The 27,200-nt window shown below is 40.5% G+C and overlaps 1 protein-coding gene across 6 annotated transcripts in view; it reads right to left on the reverse strand.

Annotated features, from left to right (window-relative positions):
- Positions 1 to 2,738: 2,738 nt before the first annotated feature.
- Positions 2,739 to 27,200, reverse strand: part of SLC17A5 (solute carrier family 17 member 5) — a 76,255-nt gene continuing 51,793 nt past the window's right edge. For 5 of the 6 annotated variants that reach the window (XM_068985002.1, XM_068985000.1, XM_068985003.1 and 2 more), the window contains 4 exons: positions 24,937 to 25,069; positions 23,398 to 23,545; positions 9,470 to 9,560; positions 2,739 to 4,123 (listed from right to left, as the gene is read on the reverse strand). In XM_068985002.1, coding sequence (XP_068841103.1) covers positions 3,986 to 4,123; positions 9,470 to 9,560; positions 23,398 to 23,545; positions 24,937 to 25,069 — 510 coding nt within the window. In that variant the 3' untranslated portion in view covers positions 2,739 to 3,985. The remainder of the gene's footprint in view (positions 4,124 to 9,469; positions 9,561 to 23,397; positions 23,546 to 24,936; positions 25,070 to 27,200) is intronic. The other variant, XM_068985001.1, reaches the window with a different exon arrangement.

Consider the following 27,200-nt stretch of genomic DNA (forward strand, 5'->3'; position numbering starts at 1 on the left):
TCTTATGGTTGCTCTAAAAGACAGAGGCATCTGAAAAGGTGTTGTGATCCACTTTACATTTCTATGAAAAAGATTATTTATTTTTTAAACGGAAATTAGACGTTGACCTCATATCTAGTCATCTGAGGCAGAAACATGCTTTTCCTGAGAGGAAGAGGAACCAGGTCGTTTCCTATAGGGCTCTTCCTGCCTTTAACTTTAAATACTTGACCACTGTTTTTCTGTTGGGGCAATTTTATTTAACAGTGATAAACTTCCCTCAGAGAAATAATTTACTTTGCAATAGGATCTAAATTCAAACATCTCTGATTTCTTGAAAATGAAACAAAGGCTGAAGCAGGAAGGACATTACAGTGGTTAACACAAACTGCTGACTCCAGTGTTGCCTCTGTTTCCTTCGTAACTCGCCTTCCTGAGGTCAGCTGGCAATGCTTGTTTGCCCTGGATTTGATTGTTAGGTGGATAGTGACAGTCTCCATAGAAGGTTTCCAAGGCTGGACCCCATGAAGGAGAAGGTTTGATAACTCAGGATGTGAACTTCATGGGAGAAGGGGTTTGTTTTTTTCACACTGTATTGCAGGTACAAGAACAAGCCCAGCACCTGATGAATGTGTGGAAAATACTTGCTGTATAGCTGGGAGAATTACTTTGCCTATATTGGGCTGAGCTATTCTCAAATACTTTCAAAACCATTCACCAATGACTGCCACTTATAACTTACTTTGAGGTTAGCATATCCTTTCTGTATTGAGTGTTAAATTTATTCAGTTTCTTTTTTGAGAAGAAAACAGTCTATTGAAAAAGTAATATATGAGTTAAAAAAAATCAATACATGTAACAAAGGGTTATTTACCAAGTATTCCTTAAGCAGCTAAAATGTTGCTGTTCAGTCTCCCCAGCTCTTTAGGACCCCTGTGGTCTGCAGTACTGGGTAAAGGAATTGTTGGGTGGGCAGAGGGAAGTGGGGTGGGAGTGTTTCACCCTGTGGGAGCATCCTGGTCTGGGAAGTGGGATGTACTTGGACTAATAACCCAGCACAGGTGGGAAGTCAGGCAGAAGAGGTTCAGACTAAAGGCAGTGAGATTACTCGTCTATTACAGGTGGAAACAAAAGCTGCAAAGCTCTTACTTGGGAGATGGCCAAAGAGATTTAAAAAAAAAATTCCAGAGTCTTAAAAAGACTGGAATGGAAAATACAGGTGGTTAATTATAAACAGGGTTGAGGGTGAGGTGAGAGATGAGGGAGGAGGAAGAATAACAAATAACTTCAAGCTCGAGCCTCAGGACAGGGAGATGAAACACTTAACAGGAGTGAGGATCGTGATGGGAATGATTATTTATTGGGGGAACGGGGTGAGGGAGTTAGGCTGGATTTAAACTTCTCAGGTGAAGTGAAGACAGCTCACTGGGGATGTCCATTAGGCAGTGGAAAGCCTGGTGGGGATTACACAGTAGCTTGAGTAACAGGTGTCTTATTTTTTAAGTGATATTTTTATGTGACTAGGTTATACTATTGCTTGGAGAAGAAAATGGCAACCCACTCCAGTGTTCTTGCCTGGAGAATCCCAGGGACGGGGGAGCCTGGTGGGCTACCATCTGTGGGGTCGCACAGAGTCAGATACGACTGAAGCGACTCAGCAGCAGCAGCAGCAGCAGCAGCAGCAGCAGCAGCAGGTTATACTATCGCATATCAAAAGGTGAAAATGAATCTCCTTTCCACCTCCCCACCCCGTAGACCATTTTTTCTCTACAGAAGGAACTACTGTTTCTAGTCTCTTGAGTATCACTCTAGAAATATTTCATTGTGTATATATCTATCTGAAAGTGAAAAGTGAAAGTGTTAGTCGCTCAGTTGTGTTTGACTCTTTGGGACCCCTTGGACTGTATCCTGCCAGGCTCCTCTGTCCATGGGATTCTCCAGGCAAGAATACTGTATTGGGTTGCCATTTCCTTCTCCAGGGGATCTTTCCGACCCAGGGATCGAACCCAGGTCTCTTTCATTGCAGGCAGATTCTTTACTATCTGAGCTACCCTATCTATCTATCATCTATCTATTATTGTGCCAAGCAGCACTGCTTGCAGGATCTTAGTTCCCTAACCAAGGACTGAACCCCAGCCCCTGGCAGTGAAAGCACTGAGTTCTAACCACTGGACCATTTTTATGTTCCTGGGAGAGTTTGGTATTTTTTAAAGTATTTATTTGGTCAGGTCTTAGTTGGGGCACACGGGATTTTTGATCTTTGCTGGGACATGTGGGATCTAGTTCCCTGAGTAGGGATTGAACTCCGGCCCCTAGCATTGTGAGCGCAGAGTATTAGTCACTAGATCACCAGAGAAGTCCCTGGTATTTTTGCTTTTTAAAGGCTAGAGAAGGCTTTTGTGTGTCTTTGAGACAGAAGGGAAAGAACAAGAAGAGAGGGAGAGACTGAGGAAGCAAATTAAAGAGGAATTACTGAAGCAAGTTCTAGTGGAGGTGGAGAAGATATAATCACTGATGCAAGCATATGTTTTAGTGGGAAGAGTGGACCCTTTTGAGAACAGGAAGGGCAAGCTGATGGCCGTAGGGGTTTGTGATGCTGCATCACTCAGAGGACCAAGTATCCTGCCCAGGTGGTGGTAGAGATGCATGCAGAGGTCAACCAGTGGTTTGAGGAAGATGGCAGAAAAGATGTAAAATAGCCACTGTGGGTACTAGAAGATATCACAGAACTGTCAGATTGCCCCCAAAAATCATTCCAAAAAGGTTTATTTTGATTTATAAAAGAAATATCACCATAGCAACTTAAAGCTATTTACAGATTTAAAAATTAATTTACAGAATGTATACACATCATATTACATTAAATAGCTTTAGTTAAAATATTACAGGTAGTGTTGAACATACACAGTGAAACATAAATCAAGTTCTAAATCACATAAATGCCCTCAAAGCATGCTCAAAGCCACTGGAAGATGGTCCAGGAAAAACTGGAAAAATAAGATTTAAGAAACCAACACTAGAGATGATTACACCACCGGTTGCAGGTTATGTGGAAGTAGAAGTCACTTTAACCTTGAACTGCAACCAGACACTTAGGTGTCAGAGAGAAAAAAATGTTTTTCTTCTTTTTATATTTTAATTATTCTGGTGTAGCTCCTAGAACACAGGACTTGAAGATTTATACTCTGATCCATGTAAAGGTAGGATCATCAAGGATGATGTTATATGTGGCTAATTAGGCATCACACTTTCTTTTGCAGGTTACATGCCAGGCAATACTCCAGTGTGCTGGGAAGGGAAGGGAGAGGGTGCATGGAAACCATGACTGTGGATCGCGCTGTCCCTGTTGGCTCAGGGCTTCATCGACACATTAACAGCCCCAGGGGAAGAATACCGTCCAAAGCCTTGGCGCTGACCCTGGTCTTGGATGCTGTCTAAGTGCTGGGCACTGTCCCTGAAGCCAGAGAGGGGACATGTGGCAGCTGCCTGGGCATGCTTCCCTCAGTGAAGTTGCCAGGTTGAATGATACAGTGGCTGCCAGCTCCGTGGAGAGGCTAAAGTTTGAGACCTACATGTCAGGGATTGCTGATGACAAATAATTTTTTGAGGAAGGTGTACAAAAACAGATGTGTAACAAGACCTGAGAATTATTATCCACCTTAATTAAGCAAAGGTATAGAAGGGTCTATTTCAGCTCATCTCTTTAGGTATGGTCTTATAAATAAATAGAACTCCCCTATTGCGGGTTGCCTGACTTGCAGCCAGATATGTGACCCTGAATTGTAAGTTCCAGCAAACGGGTTAATAATAATTAAAAATAGCTAATTTTGCTTATATGGCAACTAGTGACATTTCATGATTACAAGCCTTACAAATCTAATACAATTTTTCTAGTACAATTTTTTCTTGTATATAGATTGCTTACACATTAAAATATCAAAGGCACTTTTAGGTTACATGATAAACAAAGATACATTAATAGAGACAGGATTATTTATTGGTTCCTTCAGTTTCTGTGTCCTTGGTGATCACTGATAGCCCAGTTTTGCACTTCACCTTTGGCGAATAGTGTGAAGAAAATGGCACCAAATACATTGATAGCAGCAGCGATGCAGAAAACAGTTTGCCATTCTCCAATAGTGTTCTGCAGAGAAAGAGAGGAAAAAGATGGAAATGCAAAAATATCTTGTATGTAGTTCACTTTTTAAAAAAGGTGGTGCCTCAAGACTGTTGTTACATAGCAGTAGCATTACTCATAAAACCTGAACAACACAAATGTCCATCAACAGTGAACTTGTGGCATATGTATTCAATGGAATACTATACAGCAATGAGAATGAATGACCCACAACAACATAGATACAGCTCACAAAATGTTAAGTCAAAAGAAGCCAAACACAAAAGAGTACTGAGTGATTCTATTGATATAAAGCCAATCAGACAAAGCTAATCTATGGTGTTAAGAAGTCAGGATAGTGGTTCCTCTTGGTGGGCGTGAAAGAGATAGGAAGGGCTACCTGGCCACTGTGCAAGAGAGATAACGTTCTGTTTCTTGATTGGGTGGGTGCGGGTTACATGGATGTTTTAACTTTGTGAAGATTTGTCCTACCATGTACTTAGGATTTGTGCATTTTCAAAATGCATGTTATACTTCAAGAAAAAGTTTACTAAAAATAAAACATTGGTATGTCCTCGAATCATGTGTTACTAGGAAAGTATTAGTATTATGCCAGCACATCACCTCCTAAGTACTCACATGGAATGTGTTAGGGGCAGATCAAGTAAGGATGAGTTAAGATGGACTTTGAAGTTCAAGTTTGAGACCTGGCTTGACAGATCCTGCAGGGCCCTTGAATGGCACACAACACACGATGTGGATGGCATTTGTCAGTGAGAGATCAAAAAGATACAGCATGTAATCCAGTACAAAAACATCCAGTAGTCTAATCATTACGAATTATGACATTTTCATGCAATAAAAATAATTTATGTAAAAAATATCCAGTAGTTATCTAAATCTCTGGGTCATGTGACTATCTTTAATAACCTTTTTTTTTTTGGATTTTCACAGTTTCAGTGTAACCAGAGTGCTACATTTGCAGCACTTAGAAAAGAAAAGCAAAACAAGCAGCAGAACTGGCAATGAGGAAGAGAAAGGAAACCAGCAAGGTGGAAGCTGGCATGAAGTGATTTATTTAGGAAAAAAGGAAAAAGAAAGAAAGGAGCACTCTGTGGTTAATTATGCTTATCTGAGATGGATGTATTTTGGTGAAAAAAATCTTAGAACTGCTTCTTAAATTTTAGGGATTATTTAGATATGGTTGCTAACAATGTGTTATCATCCTAGGGTAGAAGTCGGTCAGTAATTATAAATCAGAGAGACAGGTTTAAGACAGTTTCTTGAGATTCCAAGACAAAGCTGGTCTGTGTGATCTACAGGATGAAATAACACTTCAGTGTTATCTGGAGGCAATGGGTGACTTAAAATCAATCAATAGTATCAGAAATTCACAAAGCTTCTAGTTTGGCTCTTAACAAAAAAAATTCCACCAGTTTTTAGAGAATACTGTTTTGTCTGTAACAAAATTGAACCTCAGGCACGCTCTGACCTTTTATTTCATTCTTCTCCTTCTTAATTTTTGGCCATGTCACACAGCTTGTGGGATCTCAGCTTGCTGACTGAACCTGGGCCACGGCAGTGAGTGCCAAATCCTAACCACGGACTTCCAGGGAACTCCCTATTTCATTATTTATTTATGTTCTGACTCATTCCACAAAATTTTTGTGGTTGTGCAGTAAACTTTAATTGTAAGTAATTACAATTGTAAAGGCAAATGTGCTTTTCCTTTTTTTAAAAAATAATGGCCTTTTGGACTTCCCTGGTGTGTGAGAATCCGCCAGCCAATGCAGAGGACACAGGTTTGATCCCTGGTCCGGGAAGATTTCACGTGCTGCGGAGCAACTCAACCTCTGGGTCACAACTACTGGACTGGGTCCGAGCTCTAGAGCCCTGGAACTGCAACTGCTGAGCCCAGGTGCTGCAACTACTGAAGCTTGCACCTAGAGCCCATGCTCTGCAACAAGAGAAGCCACTGCAATGAGAAGCCCATACAACGCAGTAAAGAGTAGCTCCTGCCTGCCACAACTAGCAAAAGCCCACGCACAGCACAACCAAAAATAAATAAAAGTATTAAAAAAAATAGTAAATTACAAGAATGGCCTTCTAATAATATTAAACAAATGCTAAAACAACATATCTGAAATCCAGTTAATTTCCACTTTACAAACATTCAAGACTTGAATTCAGGAGTCAGTATCTTCCCAGCAGAAGTGCCAGGACTATTGAGAATGTATGGAATTACTCATGGTAGTGTGCTGACTTAGGTTCTTGTGTTGCCACAATGCTCCAGGAAGATAAGGCTAAACATCTGTGACCTGACCATGCTGAGACATTCCAACATTCCTTTCCATTAAGTGAGAGAAAATCATAACAAGGAGGCACAAATTCACTAGAGTAAGGAATTAGAAATGGTAGAGAGCGCCACCTGCAGTGAACACACACGTCTGAAGTCAGAGTATTTGGTAATAAGACAATTTGTAGGCATAGCCTGAAAATCCTAAGGATTGGATAGTGTTAATTTCATCACAGAGACAGAAAATTAAGTCTATTTATAGAGATTTAAATAAGCCTCTTGAAGAATCCAATTTCACTAGTCCTTTAGATTTTCTTAAACAGTAGGAAAACTAGAGTTTGAAAGGGCCTTTGAGGTTGCTGAATTTGGTTTCTTATATAACTCAAGAGTCTCTGCTTAGTGGTCTGGCCTCAGGCGGCCTTCTGGCTTCAGGGCAGACCAGCCCCGGGTGCACGGTGTTTCCAGGGCAGTGCCTGGGCACTGGGGGCGGGGCTGGGGGGTGGGGATGGGCAGCCCCTCCCACACCCCGGCTCACCCCTCCAAGTCTCCGTCCTCACAAACTGGCTGTTCCCTTCTCTGTGCCCACAGCACTCTACACACATCTTTTTCTGCCTTTGTCACACTGTACTTTTTTTTTTTTTTAACATACAACCTTCAAATAATGAGCTTCTCAAATGTAGAATTTGCAATTTTGCCTTTGAATCCTTTGTATCTGTCACACAAATAAGCACTCAAGAAGTGCCAGTTGACAGAGAATTGAGTATTGGCTAGATTGCTCTTTCCCCTTTTGATTCCCCCTCTTCTCCTGGTCACCTCTATCTCTCTCCTACCTCTTCTCTTCTCCATGTAACTCTGTGAACCTCTCTGGGTGTCCCTCACTGTGGAGAATCTTTTCACCATTAACCTAGATGTTTTGTCATCAGTGCTGTATGGATGGAGAAGTCTTGAGGATACTGTAAGAATAAGACTGAAAACCAGAGGCAGGAGGCTTAAGTCCAAAACCTGAGAACACCAGAGAACTTCTGACTCCAGGGAATATTAATCGATAAGATCTCATCCAAAAGCCTCCATACCTACACTGAAACAAAGCACCACCCAAGAGACAACAAATTCCAGAGCAAGACAAACCACACAAATTCTCCAGCAAAGTAGGAACATAGCCCTGAACTTCAATATACAGGCTGTCCAAAGTCATACCAAACCTATAGACATCTCAAAACTCACTACTGGACACTTCATTGCACTCTAGAGAGAAAAATCCAGCTCCACCCACCAGAACACCAACACAAGCTTCACTAACCAGGAAACCTTGACAAGCCACTCGTCCAACCCCACCCACAGGGAGGATCCTCCACAATAAAGAGGACCACAAACTGCCAGAATACAGAAAAGGCAGAGAAATATTCAGCAGGTAAAGTTCAGTTCAGTCACTCAGTCGCGTCCGACTCTTTGGAACCCCATGAATCGCAGCACGCCAGGCCTCCCTGTCCATAACCAACTCCCGGAGTTTACTCAGACTCACGTCTATTGAGTCAGTGATGCCATTCCAGCTATCTTTCTGTTGTCCTCTTCTCCTCCTGCCCCCAGTGCCTCCCAGCACCACAGTCTTTTTCCAATGAGTCAACTCTTCGCATGAGGTGGCCAAAGTACTGGAGTTTCAGCTTTAGCATCATTCCTTCCAAAGAACACCCAGGACTGATCTTCAGAATGGACAGGTTGGATCTCCTTGCAGTCCAAGGGACTCTCAAAAGTCTTCTCCAACACCACAGTTCAAAAGCATCAATTCTTCTGTGTTCAGGATTCTTTATAGTCCAACTCTCACATCCATACATGACCACAGGAAAAACCATAGCCTTGACTAGATGGACCTTTGTTGGCAAAATAATGTCTCTGCTTTTGAATATGCTGTCTAGGTTGGTCATAACTTTCCTTCCAAGGAGCAAGCATCTTTTAATTTCATGGCTGCAATCACCATCTATTTTGGGAGCCCCCCAAAATAAAGTCTGACACTGTTTCCACTGTTTCCCCATCTATTTCCCATGAAGTGATGGGACCAGATGCCATGATCTTTGTTTCTGAATGTTGAGCTTTAAGCCAACTGTTTCACTCTCCTCTTTCACTTTCATCAAGGTTTTCTAGTTCCTCTTCACTTTCTGCCATAAGGGTGGTGTCATCTGCATATCTGAAGTTATTGATATTTCTTCCGGCAATCTTGATTCCAGCTTGTGCTTCTTCCAGCCCAGCGTTTCTCATGATGTACTCTGCATATAAGTTAAATAAGCAGGGTGACAATATACAGCCTTGACACTCCTTTTCCTATTTGAAACCAGTCTGTTGTTCCATGTCCAGTTCTAACTGTTGCTTCCTGGCCTGCATATAGGTTCCTCAAGAGGCAGGTCAGGTGGTCTGGTATTCCCATCTCTTGAACAATTTTCCACAGTTTATTGTGATCCACACAGTCAAAGGCTTTGGCTTAGTCAATAAAGCATAAATAGATGTTTTTCTGGAACTCTCTTGCTTTTTCCATGATCCAGTGGGTGTTGGCAATTTGATCTCTGGTTCCTCTGCCTTTTCTAAAACCAGCTTGAACATCTGGAATTTCACAGTTCACGTATTGCTGAAGCCTGGCTTGGAGAATTTTGAGCATTACTTTACTAGCGTGTGAGATGAGTGCGGAAAATCCCATGGATGGAGGAGCCTGGTAGGCTGCAGTCCATGGGGTCGCTAAGTGTCGGACACGACTGAGCGACTTCACTTTCACTTTTCACTTTTATGCATTAGAGACGAAATGGCAACCTACTCCAGTGTTCTTGCCTGGAGAATCCCAGGGATGGGGGAGCCTGGTGGGCTGCCGTCTATGGAGTCGCACAGAGTCGGACACGACTGAAGCGACTTAGCAGCAGCAGAGATGAGTGCAATTGTGTGGTAGTTTGAGCATTCTTTGGCAGTGCCTTTCTTTGGGATTCAGCATTTTCAGCATTTCACCCTTAATTAAATATACTCAACTTTGACATAGATGTGCAGTTTCAAATGAACTGTTTAGACCTTTTTGGTTTATAAGTAAGTTATCTACTTACCTCAGGGGTAAGACTTCTGGCAATGATGGGCCCAATCATTCCAGGAATAGTGGCAAAGGTATTTGTGATGCCCAGGAGAATACCAGCATACCTGCAGAAACATTTTCATAGAGGTTTATTAATGTGTTACACAGATGTTTTGGGAGGGTGGGAATTGAACTTGTCGGTACTCCCTGCAATGGAAGTGCAGAATCTTAATCACTGAACCACCAGGCAATTCCCTGTGTTACACATTTAAGTAGCTTCTGTCCATAGATAGCTACATTCCCATGCTGTACTCTTGTGAAATTTTATGTCTAAATGCAATGTCTTACTGAAATAGGACTAAATAGTTAGCTGCTGAAAACCTCGTATTTCAATAGTTCTAACATCATATAGAGGAACACAGCCACTGAAATGATCTCTTTTACAGTGAAATGGAGACGTGCTGAGATATGATTTTCATACAAGATGGTATCTAGATAGGAAGCTTCATGTATCTTAAAATTTTTGAAGTTAAAAAGAGAATTTGTTTCCTGATTACAAAATTTATGTCATTGTTAAAAATTTTAAATAAGAAAAATACTATGAAGAAAGTAAAATTATTTATAATCCTTCTATGTAGATACAATCAACAGTAACATTTTGGTAAATATCCTAATTTTTCCTGAATATATTTTAATATATCTAATAATATTATATTATGATAGAAATGAGATATCAAGCACAGTTTCACAACTTTTGTTGAACTTATTACACGTCTTCCTGTAGCTAAATCCATGCATATTGTCCCAGAAATTGACAAACTGAGTTTCATTTGAAACTCTGTAGATGACAAAAATGCCTATTGATAAAAATTCTTTTCAGAATCTTTATTGTCCTCAAAGCTGGTACTTCATGTTTTAAGAGGTAATCATTATCTAATTCAAGTTTGCTAATTTTGACCCCATAGTGTCCCTGAAAACTCATGTTTTATTCTCCTTTATTATTTCCAGTGCAACATATATGCTAATTCAATACATGCTGACCAGAGAAATGGTGTGTGACCTGCAGTTGGTCAGGTGCCATGCCTGATCCTATGGGGCTCTGGCTGCACCAGCTGCTGGAGCTTTGTCCCCTGGAGACAAAGGGACAAAGTACCGTCTCCTGGGACTTGATTCCGAAGGATTATACAGTATGCAACATTTTGGATTACATGCTAGGGTTGCTGAACAGTATTCTAAGTTGTGTGTATTAACAGAAGAACTTGGGATTTTGTCTTGCAGATGGCCTTACAATTCTAAATTTTGTAGACTGAGGCATCATTTGATATAGTCCTATGTGGCTCAGATGGTAAAGCGTCTGCCTGCAATGCGGAAGACCCAGGTTTGATCCCTGGATTGAGAAGATCTGCTGAAAAAGGAAATGGCAATCCACTCCAGTACTCTTACTTGGAAAATCCCATGGAAGGAGGAGCATGGTAGGCTACAGTCCATGGGGCTGCAAAGGGTTGGACATGACTGAGTGACTTCACTTTATCTCCCCTGTATTTCCTGTACACTGGTAGTATCTATGGGCTTCTTTGGTGGCTCAGACAGTAAAGAATCTGCTTGCAGTGCAGGAGACCCGGATTCAATCCCTGGGTCAGAAAGATTCCCTGGAGAAGGGAATGGCAGGCAACCCACTCCAGTATTCTTACCTGGAGAATTCCATGGACAGAGGAGCCTGGGAGACTACAGTCTATAGGGTCGTGGCAGACTACAGACTTGAGATACTAGAGGGTTCATTACATTTAGGTTTGATATTTGTAGCATGAAAACTCAATGGTGGTGGTAGAGTTAAACATTAGTTAATCAAGTAAATTAAGTTACTTTTTATAAAACTCACCTGTGCTGTGTGCAGTGCTTAGTCACTCAGTCGTGTCCGACTCTTTGCGACCTCATGGACTGTAGCCCGCCAGCTTCCACTGTCCATGGGGATTCTCCAGGTAAGAATACTGGAGTGGGTTGATATGCCCTCCTCCAGGGGATCTTCCCAACCCAGGGATCGAACCCAGGTCTCCCACATTGCAAAAGGATTCTTTAGTATCTGAGCCACAAGGGAAGCCCATGAATACTGGAGTGGGTAGCCTATCCCTTCTCCAGGGGATCTTTTCCACCCAGCAATCGAAACGGGGTCTCCTGCATTGCAGTTGGATTCTTTACCAGCTGAGCTACCAGGGAAGCCCAAAAGCCACCAAGTTACATGCAAAGGCCAATTAGAGATTTTAAACTTTTTAATGAGATAATCAGTGATATTATAAAATAAAATTGTGGTCAAAATTAAAGAAGCTTGGTATTAATTAGACCACATAGTCTTATTGTGGGATGATACTGTTTCTGTTAGGTTTAGGATCCTCAGTACCTCAGTTGCAGACCACTGATCTGAAATTCCTCGCCCCATTTTAGGCATGGAAAAGTGCCTGCTATGGACAGAATTGTGTCCTCCCCCAACCCACACTTCCAATGTGACTGTATTTGGAGACAGGGCTTTTAAGAAGCAATTGAGGTTAAATGAGGTCATAAAGATAGGCCCCCAACCTAATAGGGTTGGTGGCCTTACCAGGAAAGGACGAAAGGCAGATTGCTCTCTCTGTTTCTGTGAGCTCCTATGAAGGAGAGGCCACGTGAAGACATAGTGAAAAGGTGACTGTCTGCAAACCAGGAGGGCAGCCCTCACCAGAATGCAACCCAGCAGGCACCTTGACCTCAGACTTCTAGCCTCCAGAATTGTGAGAAGATCAGTTTCTGTTTTTTAAGCTACTCAGCCACATGGTATTTTTATGGCATCCTGAGTTGATCAACACAGTGCCTAAATAAAATATCCTGCTAAACCCAATTCAGTTATCTATAAACATCACAAATTTTTATGTTGAAAACCGATGTACACAGTGTACAACAACAAAACAAAAGAGCTCAGAACTTTTTGGCTTATGCCCTTTAGGGAGCAGATCTTAAATTAACCAACCTTGGCAGAACTTGTCCTTTTTTTTTTAAAGTATTAACACCTTGGCAGTAGGAGGAAATGACTGCAGTGTTGCCAGGCCTTTTCAGTGACAGATATTAAGTGCAGATGAATGTTGTGAAATTCTAAATGTCAACACCAAGAAGCTCATTCAAGTATTTATATTACACTAGGCAAGAAAGGCCATGAAAGATTGATGAGAGCCTGGGGGAAAGAAATTGTTGTATGGACTCAGCCTGGATTCTGTGCTATTGGAGCCTTAGAATTCTGCACGGTTAATAGTTAAAAATCTATTCAAATCCTTTGAAATCTGAGTAACAAGATTATCCATAGAAAATATATATCTTAGTCCACAGAAGAAAAGGTTTAGAAAATACCATGTCAATATATATTTACATGCTAACAGGACTGATTGCCTATTGAAAAACCTTATGCCAGGCAGGGTTCTAAGTAGTTTTTATATCTTATCCCACTTTAACAGTAAAATGAACCCCAAGAGGAAGGTTATCTTTACTCTATAGATAAGAAAGAAAGAAAGACTATAAAATGTTACTCAATTTGTCTGGTTCCAAATCAGTACTTAATATTGGAATGTTATAACCTATAATGCTGGGGCTTGTAGCAAAAATTTACGCATGAGGAAACTGATCTTTCCTACGCTGTGAATTCAGTGATGACTGTTTTCAATAAGGCATTGTTATAGATATATAAAATATCCATCAACAGAGGAATGGATAAAGAAGGCGTGGTACATATGTTGAATGGAATATTACTCAACCACAAAAAGAAAGAAATAATGTCATTTGCAGCAACATGGATGGGCATGTGGAATCTAAAAAAATGGTACAAATGAACTTATTTACAAAACAGAAATAGAGTCACAGATGTAGAAAAGAGACTTATTGTTATCAGGAGGGGCAAGGAGGAGAACGATAAACTGTGAGACAGGTACTGACATACATATACTACCATATATAAAAAAGACAACTAGTAAGGCTCTATTACATAGCACAGGGAAGTCTGCTCAATACTGTATAATGACCTACATGGGCAAATAATCTAAAAAAGAGGATATATGGATACGTATAATAGATTCATATACATATACAGCAAATTGATTCACTTTGCTGTCCAACTAATACAACACTGTAAATCAACTGGACTCCAACTTAAATTAAAAAAAAAACACTGTAGTTTATTATTTTAACCTCCTTGAGGATAGAATCTGGGTGTGCCCAGGACACATACCACTTTGGTCAATAAATAATCTGTTGAATACATTTTTAAAAATTATGTCTTATTTTCCCACAATTTATTGACTATTCTCAGAATAAGACGGAAAAGGATGAACTAAAATTGTTGATTATGAAAATACTCCTCAAATGTGTAAGAAATACATCACTCACCCTAATATCTTCTTTGGAACATAGTCGATTCTTATCACAGTTTCTAACCAATTATAATTATAATGCATGAAGGAGATCCAAGAGTTCAAGCCATTTTAATAGTAAACACCAACTACTGCTGTCACTCACCCATCCATCCATTCATTTAACAAATAATTCTTAAATTTTATTTATTTATTTATGTCTGGCCGAGCTGGGTCTTCACTGCTGCGTGGCATTTCTCTGGCTGTGGCGAACAGGCACTATGCTTCACTGCAGTTCATGTGCTTCTCACTGTGGCGGCTCACTTAACAAAAAATTCCTAAGTATGTCATTTGTGTCCACCACTATAGAGCATCCTTGTGTCCAGTAATGAATTAAACATAGCTCCTGTTCTCAAGAAGCTTACAGTTTACTTAATGAGAAAGACTATGGGTCAAAAATGTAATACAACTTAGTCACCAGAATAATGGGCTTCCCACGTGGCTCAGGAGTATGTCAAGGCTGTATATTGTCACTCTGCTTATTTAACTTATATGCGGAGTACATCATGAGAAATGCCAGACTGGATGAAGCACAAGCTGGAATCAAGATTGCTGGAAGAAATATCAATAACCTCAGATATGCAGATGACACCACCCTTATGGCAGAAAGCAAAGAGGAACTAAAGAGACTCTTGATGAAAGTGAAAGAGGAGAGTGAAAAAGTTGGCTTAAACCCAACATTCAAAAAACAAAGATCATGGCATCTGGTCCCATCACTTCATGGGAAATAGATGGAGAAACAATGGAAACAGTGACACACTTTATTGTCTTGGGCACCAAAATCACTGCAGATGGTGACTGCAGCCATGAAATTAAAAGATACTTGCTCCTTGGAAGAAAAGCTATGCCAAACGTAGACAGCATGTTATAAAGCAGGGATATTACTTTGCCAACGAAAGTCTGTATAGTCAAAGCTATGGTTTTTCCAGTAGTCATGTTTGGATGTGAGCGTTGGACCATAAAGACTTGGACATAAAGCACCAAAGAATTGATGTTTTTGAACTGTGGTGTTGGAGAAGACTCTTGAGAGTCCCTTGGACTGCAAGGAGATCAAACCAGTCAATCCTAAAGGAAATCAGTCCTGAATATTCATTGGAAGGACTGATGCTGAAGCTGAAGCTCCAATACTTTGGCCACCTAATGTGAAGAGCTGACTCATTAGAAAAGACCTTGATGCTGGGAGATATTTAAGGTAGGAGGAGAAGGGGATGACAGAGGATGAGATGGTTGGATGGCATCACCAACTCAGTGGACATGAGTTTCAGCAAGCTCCGAGAGATAGTGAAGGACAGGGAAGCCTGGTGTGCTGCAGTGCATGGGGTCTAAAAGAGTTGGACACGACTGAGCGACTAAACAACAACAACAGGTGGTTCAGTGGGTAAAGAATCTGCCTGCCAGTGCAGCAGATGCAAGGGATGTGGATTCTATCCCTGGGTTGGGAATATCCCCTGGAGGCGAGCATGGCAATCCACTCCAGTAGTATTCCTGCCTGGAGAATTTCATGGACAGAGGAGCCTGGCAGGCTACAGTCCATAGGGTCACAAAGAGTTGGACACAACTGAAGCGACTGAGCATGCATGCATCATCATGGGTATCTTCTTTACTTTTCAGGTCTAAACTACTGTCAAGTCACTTCTATTGTACTTACAAAGATCTCAAATCTATCTATCTTTATACATCTCCTATCTCCATTCTAGGCCATTACCACCGCCTCCCTGGGTTACTGCAATAGCCTCTTAATTGGTTTTCTCTGCTTGTATTTGTTCACACAAGAATGACCTTAAAAGTGACCAGAGAAGGTCACTTCCTACTTGCTTTATGCCCCTACTTACTCCCCAGTGGCTTTCTTCCCTGCATCTCAGCCACAAGTGACCTCTCAGTTAAGTGAAATATAGAGTTTTGGACTGAATGTCTATGTGCTTCCAAAATTCATATGTTAAAGTCTTGACCCTCAATGTGATTGCATTTGGAGACAGGCTGTTTACGAGGTGATAGAGGTTAAATGAGATCATAAGGAGCGGGACTCTAATCTGACAAAGCTGATGCCCTTATAAGAAGAGTGAGAGACATCAGAGCTCTCTCTCTGCACACACCCATGCACACGTACCCAGGGAAAGGCTGTGCGAGCACAGGGCAAGAAGCTGGCCCTTCTGCAAACCAGGAAGAGTCCTCACCAGAAACCAAGGTGTCGGCACCTTGATGGGAATTCTAGCCTCCAGAACTGTAAGAAAATGTCTGTTGTTTAAGGTACTCAGTCTGTGTGTTTTATTCTGGCAGCCCAAGCAGACAGAGACACACACCAATTTCCTCTTCCTGCCATGTAAATTCTCCTGTCAAGAACACTACTTCCTTTTTGCCTAACTTCTTGCTTATCGTTGAGGCTTTAGCTTAAATAAGTATCAGTTCCTCAGAGAGACCTTCCCTTGCTCCCTGGTCTGCCTTATGCCCCCTATTATATTCTCTTACTTTCTCTTCAGAAAGTTAGTTTTTATTTGTTTCTTTCATGTCCACCACCCTAGACTAAGGGTTCCACAGGCCAGAGCTGGGCTGTTTTGGCTGACACTTAGTAGGTAGGCACGTGATAAGTATTTGCTGAAAGAATGAATTATCATCATAACTTACTACAATTATTTTTTATTGTTTCTTTCTCAAACTAGACTGATTGCCTTGTGAGCAGGAGCTGGGTTTTATTTTCTATAGTGCCATGTGGAGGGCTGAATGTACAACTGGTACTATATAGACATTTGTTGTATGCACTAGAGGACTGGGCCAGCCCTGGGCCTCATGCTTGAAAACACAGGGATATAAAGGATCCTTTAGATCCCTGATGATCTAAAGACATAGATTCTGGTTCACTAAGTCTGGAGAGATTCCTGAGAATCTTCATTTTGCACAAGCTCTCATGTAATGATGACAGTGGTCCATGGACCACAGTTTGCATAGATAAAAATACTCTAAATCTTTCCTAGTTCTAACTTTCTATGATAAAACTATACACTGTATAAACTATACACTGTATACACTGCACATACAAACTATGCACTGTATACACTGCACGTATGAACTATGCACTGTATACCCTGCACGTACGAACTGTATACACTGCACGTATGAACTATGCACTGTATACCCTGCTTGTACAAACTATGTGCTGTATACATGGCATGTACGAACTATGTGCTGTATACACGGCATGTACGAACTATGCTCTGTATACACTGCACGTATGAACTATGCACTGTATACACTTGCATGTATAAACTATACAGTGTAGTTTATAAAAACACTGTCACTTGTTTAACTTACTTCCAGGGAAATCCTTTCCAGATTCCTTTTCTAATCAATCGCATAAGGGAACATATTTCAGTCCTTTAATTATTGCTATGCCTTGAATCCTTTTCTGTAATGAGACTTAGTCTACTTTGTAAATACCACGTCCGCCTCAAGTCCCGAGGAGAGATGTGTTTGGGCCTTCAGGCTCCTGCTTAGGCCCTTCCGCTGAAAAGGCTTCTTACACCTTCACTCCTTCCATGTCAATGGGCTCTTAATTATTTCAGTTATGCTTGTATCCGATCTTTCAAACTGTCACTATATTTAACAAGGTTTTCTTGAGGTTAATTTACTTTTCAAGTATTCTTCTTCTCTTTCCTCACTATGTTAAGCTCCTTTAGTTTTTTTTAATTAAAAAAATTTTTTTTGGTTGCCCTGCATGGCATGTTGGATCTTATTAACAGCTCCCTTAACAGGGACTGAACTTGTGCACCCTGCACTAGAAGTGAGGAGCCTTAACCACTGGACCACTGGGGAATTCTAAAACTCCTTTAGTTCTAAACTCAACAACATGTATACTTAACATTTTCTAGCTTGTAAAGTTCACAAAATTCTTCCCCTGTTTCTCATAAGAAAGAGCATTAAAGCAAAGTGTTGATTGACACACAGTAAGGTCGATACATAAATAGTTTTCTAGAAAGGATTTTCTCATGATACTGAATACGAAAATCTGTTTTCCAGGCTTACCTGGTGGCTCAGTGGTAAAGAATCTGCCTGTCAATGCAGGAGACACGGTTTTGATCCCTGGTCCGGGAAGATCCCAGTACCAGGAAGCAACTAAGCCCGTGCACCCCAACTATTATGCCTGTGCTGTAAAGCCCAGGAGCTGCAACTACTGAAGCCCATGTGCCCAAGAGCTTTGTTCTGCAGCAAGAGAATCCATCACAACGAGAAGCCTGCACATCACAACTAGAGTCAGCCCCACTCACCACAATTCGAGGAAAGCCCACACAGCAACAAAGACCCAGCACAACCAAAAATAAATAAATAAAATAAAATAATAAAAGAAGAAAATCTATTTTCCTTCTTCCATGCATGTAATTGATTGACAGCACTGCCGATGGCCCTGCACAGTACTGCCGGGGGTCAACAGGACAGACTTGGGCCCTGAATCCTCAGAGGTGACAGCACCAGAGCTTTTGCTTGGCTATCTTTTGTTTCAAATTGTTTCTTGGCCCAATATCCAAGTGTCACTTGTTTTCTTTCCTCGGTTCCCCACTGTTAAGGGTATGTAGATGGAAGCTCCTATTTTTTTGAGTATGATCATGTACATCAACCACTCAACAACTATGGACTGGGGGTGCTTCTCCTTGTGCAGCAGTTGTGATATGGATATATAAGATGTCTTAGTCTGAGAAAGCTCCCAAAGAGATTAGGGCAAGAAGAAAGAGAAGAGTTACATTCAGAAATAATTACAAATTAAGCTATGAACATGGAATGTCAGGTACATGAATCAAGGCAAATTGGAAGTGGTCAAACAAGAGATGGCAAGAGTGAACGTCGACATTCTAGGAATCAGAGAACTAAAATGGACTGGAATGGGTGAATTTAACTCAGATGACCATTATATCTACTACTGTGGGCAGGAATCCCTCAGAAGAAATGGAGTAGCCATCATGGTCAACAAAAGAGTCCAAAATGCAGTACTTGGTTGCAATCTCAAAATCGACAGAAGATCTCTGTTCGTTTCCAAGGCAAACCATTCAATATCACAGTAATCCAAGTCTATGCCCCAACCAGTAACACTGAAGAAGCTGAAGTTGAACGGTTCTATGAAGACCTACAAGACCTTTTAGAACTAACACACCAAAAAGATGTCCTTTTCATTATAGGGGACTGGAATGCAAAAGTAGGAAGTCAAGAAACACCTGGAGTAACAGGCAAATTTGGCCTTGGAATGCAGAATGAAGCAGGGCAAAGACTAATAGAGTTTTGCCAAGAAAATGCATTGGTCATAGCAAACACCCTCTTCCAACAACACAAGAGAAAACTCTACACATGGACATCACCAGATGGTCAACACCGAAATCAGATTGATTATATTCTTTGCAGCCAAAGATGGAGAAGCTCTATACAGTCAAAAAAACAAGACCAGGAGCGGACTGTGGCTCAGATCATGAACTCCTTATTACCAAATCCAGACTCAAATTGAAGAAAACAGGGAAAACCGCTAGACCATTCAGGTATGACCTAAATCAAATCCCTTATGATTATACAGTGGAAGTGAGAAATAGATTTAAGGGCCTAGATCTGATAGATAGAGTGCCTGATGAACTATGGAATGAGGTTTGTGACATTGTACAGGAGACAGGGATCAAGACCATCCCCATGGAAAAGAAATGCAAAAAAGCAAAGTGGCTGTCTGGGGAGGCCTTACAAATAGCTGTGAAAAGAAGAGAGGCAAAAAGCGAAGGAGAAAAGGAAAGATATAAGCATCTGAATGCAGAGTTCCAAAGAATAGCAAGGAGAGATAAGAAAGCCTTCTTCAGCGATCAATGTAAAGAAATAGAGGAAAAGAACAGAATGGGAGAGACTAGAGATCTCTTCAAGAAAATTAGCAATACCAAGGGAACATTTCATACAAAGATGGGCTCAATAAAGGACAGAAACGGTATGGTCCTAACAGAAGCAGAAGATATTAAGAAGAGGTGGCAAGAATACACAGAAGAACGGTACAAAAAAGATCTTCACGACCCAGATAATCAGGATGGTGTGATCACTCATCTAGAGCCAGACATCTGGAATGTGAAGTCAAGTGGGCCGTAGAAAGCATCACTACGAACAAAGCTAGTGGAGGTGATGGCATTCCAGTTGAGCTGTTTCAAATCCTGAAAGATGATGCTGTGAAAGTGCTAGACTCAATATGCCAGCAAATTTGGAAAACTCAGCAGTGGCCACAGGACTGGAAAAGGTCAGTTTTCATTCCAATCCCAAAGAAAGGCAATGCCAAAGAATGCTCAAACTACTGCACAATTGCACTCATCCTACATGCTAGTAAAGTAATGCTCAAAATTCTCCAAGCCAAGCTTCAGCAATACATGAACCGTGAACTTCCAGATGCTCAAGCTGGTTTTAGAAAAGGCAGAGGAACCAGAGATCAAATTGCCAACATCCGCTGGATCATCGAAAAAGCAAGAGAGTTTCAGAAAAACATCTATTTCTGCTTTATTGACTATACCAAAGTCTCTGACTGTGTGGATCACAATAAACTGTGGAAAATTGTTCAAGAGATGGGAATACCAGACCACCTGACCTGCCTCTTGAGAAATCTGTATGCAGGTCAGGAAGCAACAGTTAGAACTGGACATGGAACAACAGACTGGTTTCAAATAGGAAAAGGAACACGTCAAGGCTGTATATTGTCACCTTGCTTATTTAACTTATATGCAGAGTACATCATGAGAAACGCTGGACTGGAAGAAACACAAGCTGGAATCAAGATTGCCGGGAGACATATCAATAACCTCAGATATGCAGATGACACCACCCTTATGGCAGAAAGTGAAGAGGAACTAAAAAGCCTCCTGATGAAATTGAAAGAGGAGAGTGAAAAAGTTGGCCTAAAGCTCAACATTCAGAAAACGAAGATCATGGCATCCGGTCCCATCACTTTATGGGAAATAGATGGGGAAACATTAGAAACAGTGTCAGACTTTATTTTTGGGAGCTCCAAAATCACTGCAGATGGTGATTGCAGCCATGAAATTAAAAGACGCTTACTCCTTGGAAGAAAAGTTATGACCAACCTAGATAGCATATTCAAAAGCAGAGACATTAGTTTGCCGACTAAGGTCCATCTAGTCAAGGCTATGGTTTTTCCTGTGGTCATGTATGGGTGTGAGAGTTGGACTGGGAAGAAGGCTGAGCACTGAAGTATTGATGCTTTTGAACTGTGGTGTTGGAGAAGAGTCTTGAGAGTCCCTTGGACTGCAAGGAGATCCAACCAGTCCGTTCTGAAGGAGATCAGCCCTGGGATTTCTTTGGAAGGAATGATGCTAAAGCTGAAACTCCAGTACTTTGGCCACCTCATGCGAAGAGCTGACTCATTGGAATTAAGACTGTGATGCTGGGAGGGATTGAGGGCAGGAGGAGAAAGGGACGACAGAGATTGAGATGGGTGGATGGTATCACTGACTCGATAGACATGAGTCTGAGTGAACTCCGGGAGTTGGTGACAGACAGGGAGGCCTGACGTGCTGCGATTCATGGGGTCGGAAAAAGTCGGACACGACTGAGCCACTGAACTGAACTGAAACTATGATACCCAGCATAAAATTATAAACTGAGAAAAAAAAAAAAAGCACAAAGGTCTGGAAAGGCTTAATGAAGAACTAGGATGTGAGCTGTGGAGGATTCGTATGGATGGGGAGGAAAGGAAAAGGACAAGAGGCTGAGAATGAATCCCAGTGGAAGGCATTGTGGAACAGCAGACAGGACTCTGCCTGGAGCCAGACATACAAAGACTCTGATCCTGTGGCGCCTTCTTGTACTTCTTATACAAAACAAGAAACTAGATTATCTAGAAGTATTTATTGAAGGGATGGGAGACAGGATTAATAGGAATAGGAAGATTCTGAGGTAGTCTAGGTGTGAAAAATTGGGCGTAGGGGGTAGGAGAGTACTTGTCTTTTTTCTAAAAATAAATTCATATTCATTATTTTTAAAACATTAAGTGTACCAAATTCTCTGGTTAAAATATTCACACAGTCCCTCCATCTACCTTGTGTTAACTGGCGCAAAAGAATTCTGGAAGAATGTGTCCCAAAGAATAGTTCCAGAGAAATAGCTATTTAAAGAAATTTGGGCTTAAAAGTAGGATCCTAGGGGAAGTTTTGGCTCTATCACTTATTAGCTGAGTGATACAAGATGAGTCACTTGACCTCTCTGAATCTGAGTTTTCTCAGTCATAAAATAGGTCATGAATGCCTTTCTCAAAGGGATGATTTCAGGATCAAACAAGATAATGTTTGTGAAGATGGTTTATATGCTATCGAGTACTAAACAAATATATTTGCACATAGGTACGATCATAATTGGACAAACAACTTGGTCTGGTCTTGGGCACTCATCCAGCCAACCAAATGCTCACCATGGGCCAAGCTCCATGGTGAGCCCTGAGAACGTTAAGACTCTGAAGAACTCTGCCTTCACAAAGGTCCTATTCTAGCTGGGCGGTGTATGTAATGTTTTTACAGAGGTGATGATAGTTAAACGTTTAAATTTAAAAACAACTTCATGCTTTAATTATTATGTAAACTGAAACTTTGTTTAAGGATTTAAGTCAGTCTTAAGGCAGTCAAATTCATAGACACAAGAAAACAGTAGAAGGGCAGTTGCCAGGGATTGGGGGTGAGGGAGGAAGAATGGGAGTTAGTGTTTAATGGGTCCAGGGTTTCAGCTTGGGAAAATAAAAGAGTTCTGGAACACGCTTCTCTGGTGGTTCTGTGGTAAAGAATCTGCCTGCCAATGCAGGAGATGTGGGTTTGATTCCTGGTCCAGGAAGATCCCATGTGCCTCGGGGCAGTTGAGTCTTTGTGCCACAACTACTGAGCCAGCAGACACCCTAGAGCCCTTGTTCCACAAGAGAAGCCAACGCAACGAGAAGCCAGCACACTGCAGCCAGAGAGCAGAACTTGCTCTCCCCAACTAGAACAAAGCCTGAGCAGCAATGAAGAACCAGCAAACTAAATAAAGAAACACATATTTTTTAAAAATAAGAAAAAAAAGAGTTCTTGAATGGATCATGTTGATGGTTGCACGACAGTGTGAATGGACGCACTTAATGAAGGGATAATTAGGAAATATGGGATGGACATGCACACTCTGTTATATTTAAAATGGATAACCAACAAGGACCTACTCTGAGGCACAAGGAACTCTGTTCAGTGTTATTTGGAAGCCTGGGTAGGAGGGGGTTTTGGGGGAGAATGGATACATGTATATATTTGGCTGAGTGCCTTTGCTCTTCACCTGAAACTTTCACGACATTTTTAATTGGCTATATCCCAATACAAAATTAAAAGTTAAAAAAAAAATAAATAAATAAACATACATTAGAACTTCTAAAATATTTAAAAAATGGTATCAATAGTAAAGTTTATGTTATGCATAATTCACTACAATTAATGATTAATAATGATTAAATAATGATTAGTAATTTAAATAATAACTTAAAGTTAATCTGAACCAATCTTAAATCAGTACTCACGAAGGAGCAATGTCCAGATGGTTGATGCTAAATCCAGAAGAGCAAAAGCCTCCCAGTGTTGTTGATATGGTTAGGAATGCAACAGCCAAGGAATAATCACAGCCTATAAATCCTGCGGCGACCAGGAATATCGCAGGTCCAATCATCCCTGGAGTTAAGACGTTATAGAAAGAAAAAAAAACAAGCCCCAGCATTAGTCTGCTTGCTCTTTAACATAGCATAAATCTGAGATTTGATATTACTGCCACCTACTGTAGAAACATTGTACTGCCTGGAAGATTCAGCTTCAATTATAGTTTCATAAATAAAGGAAACCAGTCCTGAATATTCATTGGAAGGACTGATGCTGAAGCTGAAACTCCAATACTTTGGCCACCTGATGCGAAGAACCGACTCATTTGAAAAGACCCTGATGCTGGGAAAGATTGAAGGCGGGAGGAGAAGGGGACGACAGAGGATGAGATGGTTGGATGACATCACTGACTCAATGCACATGAGTTTGAGCAAGCTCCAGGAGTTGGTGATGGACAGGGAAGCCTGGCATGCTGCAGTCCATGGGGTCGCAAAGAGTCAGACACGACTGACTGAGTGACTGAACTGAACTGAACTGAAATAAAAAGTGCTGGAAAATATATGGAATTAATGCAACTATTATAAAAGTTAAAAAATCTCTTTATGCAATGTTACTAAATTTACATGTGACCAGGACTCAGCTAAAGTTCTACAATGTTTGAGAAAAGAGCAAGAGAATGACTAAAACATATGGTTCCAGAGAGAGGCAACAATTGATACAGAATATGATTTAAAATTCACATTACCAAAGAAGGTAAACTAAATAAAAACCTTTGTTAGATGAGGTTAGAAAAATACTCCATCTAGGTTTTGACAACTGAAAGTGGTACACGGAGTTTATTACCGGCAGTTAAGCATAACATAAAAGTAATATAGGAAGGAGTGTAACGAGCAGCTGCTGTGTTTTCTGTGCCTATAGCAGGACCATCCAGCAACTCTCTGTGATGATGGAAATGCTGTATTTGTAGATACTGCAATCAAGGAACTTATTAGTTGTCTTACATCGTTTTAAAATTCACTTTTCTTAAATCAGAGTCTGAAACATGATTATTTAAGGTTCCTTTGAGTTCTTTGATTTATGGGTCCTCATTTGCTATAATGATGCTAGTATATATTTTTGATTGAAATTTAAAATAGAAAAGGGATGGAGACTTTCTCATTTTCATTGCAAACTTAGAGTTGAAAACAAAATGATTTACAAAAATTCTGGGGAAGATATTTAGCAAAGCAAGCCATTTTTTTTTTATAGCTGTAAGAGTATGGTAGAGATAACAGGATATTATAAATCTTAATCCTCAAAATGCATCATTCAAAAGGAACCATCTTATACAGACATGTACTACGTGTGCTGAAATATATTGTTTTGATACGTGAACAAATAACTAATATTATCACTTTTACTTTGCCTTTCAATGTAAACACAGTAAATAATTGTAAACCAAAACAACATGATTCATTTTTACGTACCTATAAGGCTAAAAACTCTTCGAACCCACAGAGTTGAAAAATTCCATCTTGCCCTTAAATTGTCAGCAGCTTGACCCGACAGGATCATACATAACCAACAGCCTAAATAAGGGACTGCAGATAAAAACCCATTCTGGAAGGAATAAGAGATCCAAGATTAATTATGGAGGGAAAAAGAACCAAAATAACACACACACACACACACACACACACACACACACACACCCCTACCACCGCATGAAAGCAAATACATAGCAGTATTCTGCTAATTTTTATATAATACAGTAAATAAGTTCAGTTTTTAGACGGATTCTGGGATTCAGCTCAATGCAGTCCCAAAGAGCCTGTCTTACAGGGAACCAGATCTCCCCATAGTCTAATTTGCTTAGGGTGATCTTGAATGCTATTTTGGGATTTGGGCTCTAGCTTCAGTGAGAGGATGTATTCCTATTAGCCTAGGGCTTTCTCCCACAGGACAGTCTTAATTTATTTATTTTGAAAACATTTTTAAATTATGAAATAAAATTCAGAGAAAATCACATAAGTCAAATGCACAGCTTAATGAATTATTTTAAAGTGAGCACCATCCAGATGCTGTTAGAAACTGCTCTCTTCCGGCTTCTTGCTTGAGGATGCGCAGACCTACTTCAACTGCATCAGTGCCGGGCGCTGATGAAGGTGAAGTGACAGAAGAGGAGCCCAGGGCTGCTGGTACCCCATCCCCCCCAGCCCTCCGCCCCTATCCAGGGTGACGAGGATACATGGAAGAAGTAGATGAGGGGTTTCTCATCAGACTTTGTCCCCTCTGTATTGTGTCCCTGTGACTCTCCTGGCAGTGGCCCTGGCCCAGCTCCCTCTGCTGATGTCTAGTGGTTTTAGTTCTGTCCTTCTGTCTAAGGCAGGATACAAGGGCCTCAAGCTCTATTCCTTTCCATGTCTGACATGGGGTTTGAATGTTGCGTGTTGTGTTTTTTGTTTATTTTGTTCTGAAATCAAAGTATGCAACATAAATAAGATGCAGTTTAAAAAAACAGTGCCTGAAAAAAAAATTAAAAAAACAGTGCCTGGAGCACTCGCACATGCTTCGAGCAGAGGACAAAGGTGCTGGGTGATAGAGAGAGCTCTATTTCTTCCCCTCGTCTCCCTCTACAACTCCACCTAAACAAAATGAAAAAACCATGAGATATGAAATGGAATGTCTCATGGAAATGTGTTATTCATTCTGATTTGACTGCTTTTCAGGAAATCACCCATTCTGTAAAATGAAGAAAGCATACTCAAAGTTTTCCTTTCTTCTATTCGGTTTTCCTTTAAGCACAACCTGAGGTGCCAAGCCTAAATGGCCCAATTCTGATAAAAACAAAGGTTTTTCAGAAACAGACACAGACTTAAGAGAATGACCTTATGGTTGCTGGGGATGGGGGGAAGATGGGTGTAAGGGATAGTTAGGGAGTCTGGGATGGACATGCACACGCTACTGCAGTTAAAATGGATAACCAACAGGGACCTACTGTACAGCACAGGGAACTCTGCTCAACGGATGTGGCAGCCTGGATAGAAGGGAAGTTTGGGGGAGAAGAGATACATGTATATGTTTGGCTGAGTTCCTTTGCTGTTAACCTGAAACTATCACAAGATTGTCTGTTAATTGGTTATACCCCAACACAAAGTAAAAAGTTAAAAAGAGAACACTTTAGTCTGAGAGAGATGGGTACACCTGTTAGAGATGTACAAACACAAAAAAGGGAGAAAGATATTTTATCACTGATATTAAAGTCTGGTAATAATAATTGTTTTCCCAAGAAGAACAATTATTATTATTCTTATATTTTGATTTGTTCTGTAGTTGGTTCTGGATTTTTGTTTCTTTTTTCTCTGTTGCTATAGTTGTTGATTTTATTATTTTATTATTACCATTATTATTATTACTAATTAATTTATTATGAACTATTTTATTATTACTATGAACTCTAAGCTTTTGAGAAATATTTTTTATTTACTTTTTTATTTATTAAAATTATTTTAACTGGAGGATAATTTACAATATTGTGATGGTTTTTGCCACAGTTTAACATGAATTGGCCATAGGTATACATGTGGCCACCCCATCCTGGTAATAATTTTATCTAATAAATAAATTCTATTTGTCTAATAAATAAATCCCATCTATCGAATAAATACATTCCATCTAGTAAATCTGGTAATAATTCTATCTAAGTATATTAATGGAATAGATCAGCAAAATTTGTTAATATTTTAAATTT

The sequence above is a fragment of the Capricornis sumatraensis genome, chromosome 13 (assembly GCF_032405125.1).
Source record: "Capricornis sumatraensis isolate serow.1 chromosome 13, serow.2, whole genome shotgun sequence".
NCBI lineage: Eukaryota > Metazoa > Chordata > Mammalia > Artiodactyla > Bovidae > Capricornis > Capricornis sumatraensis.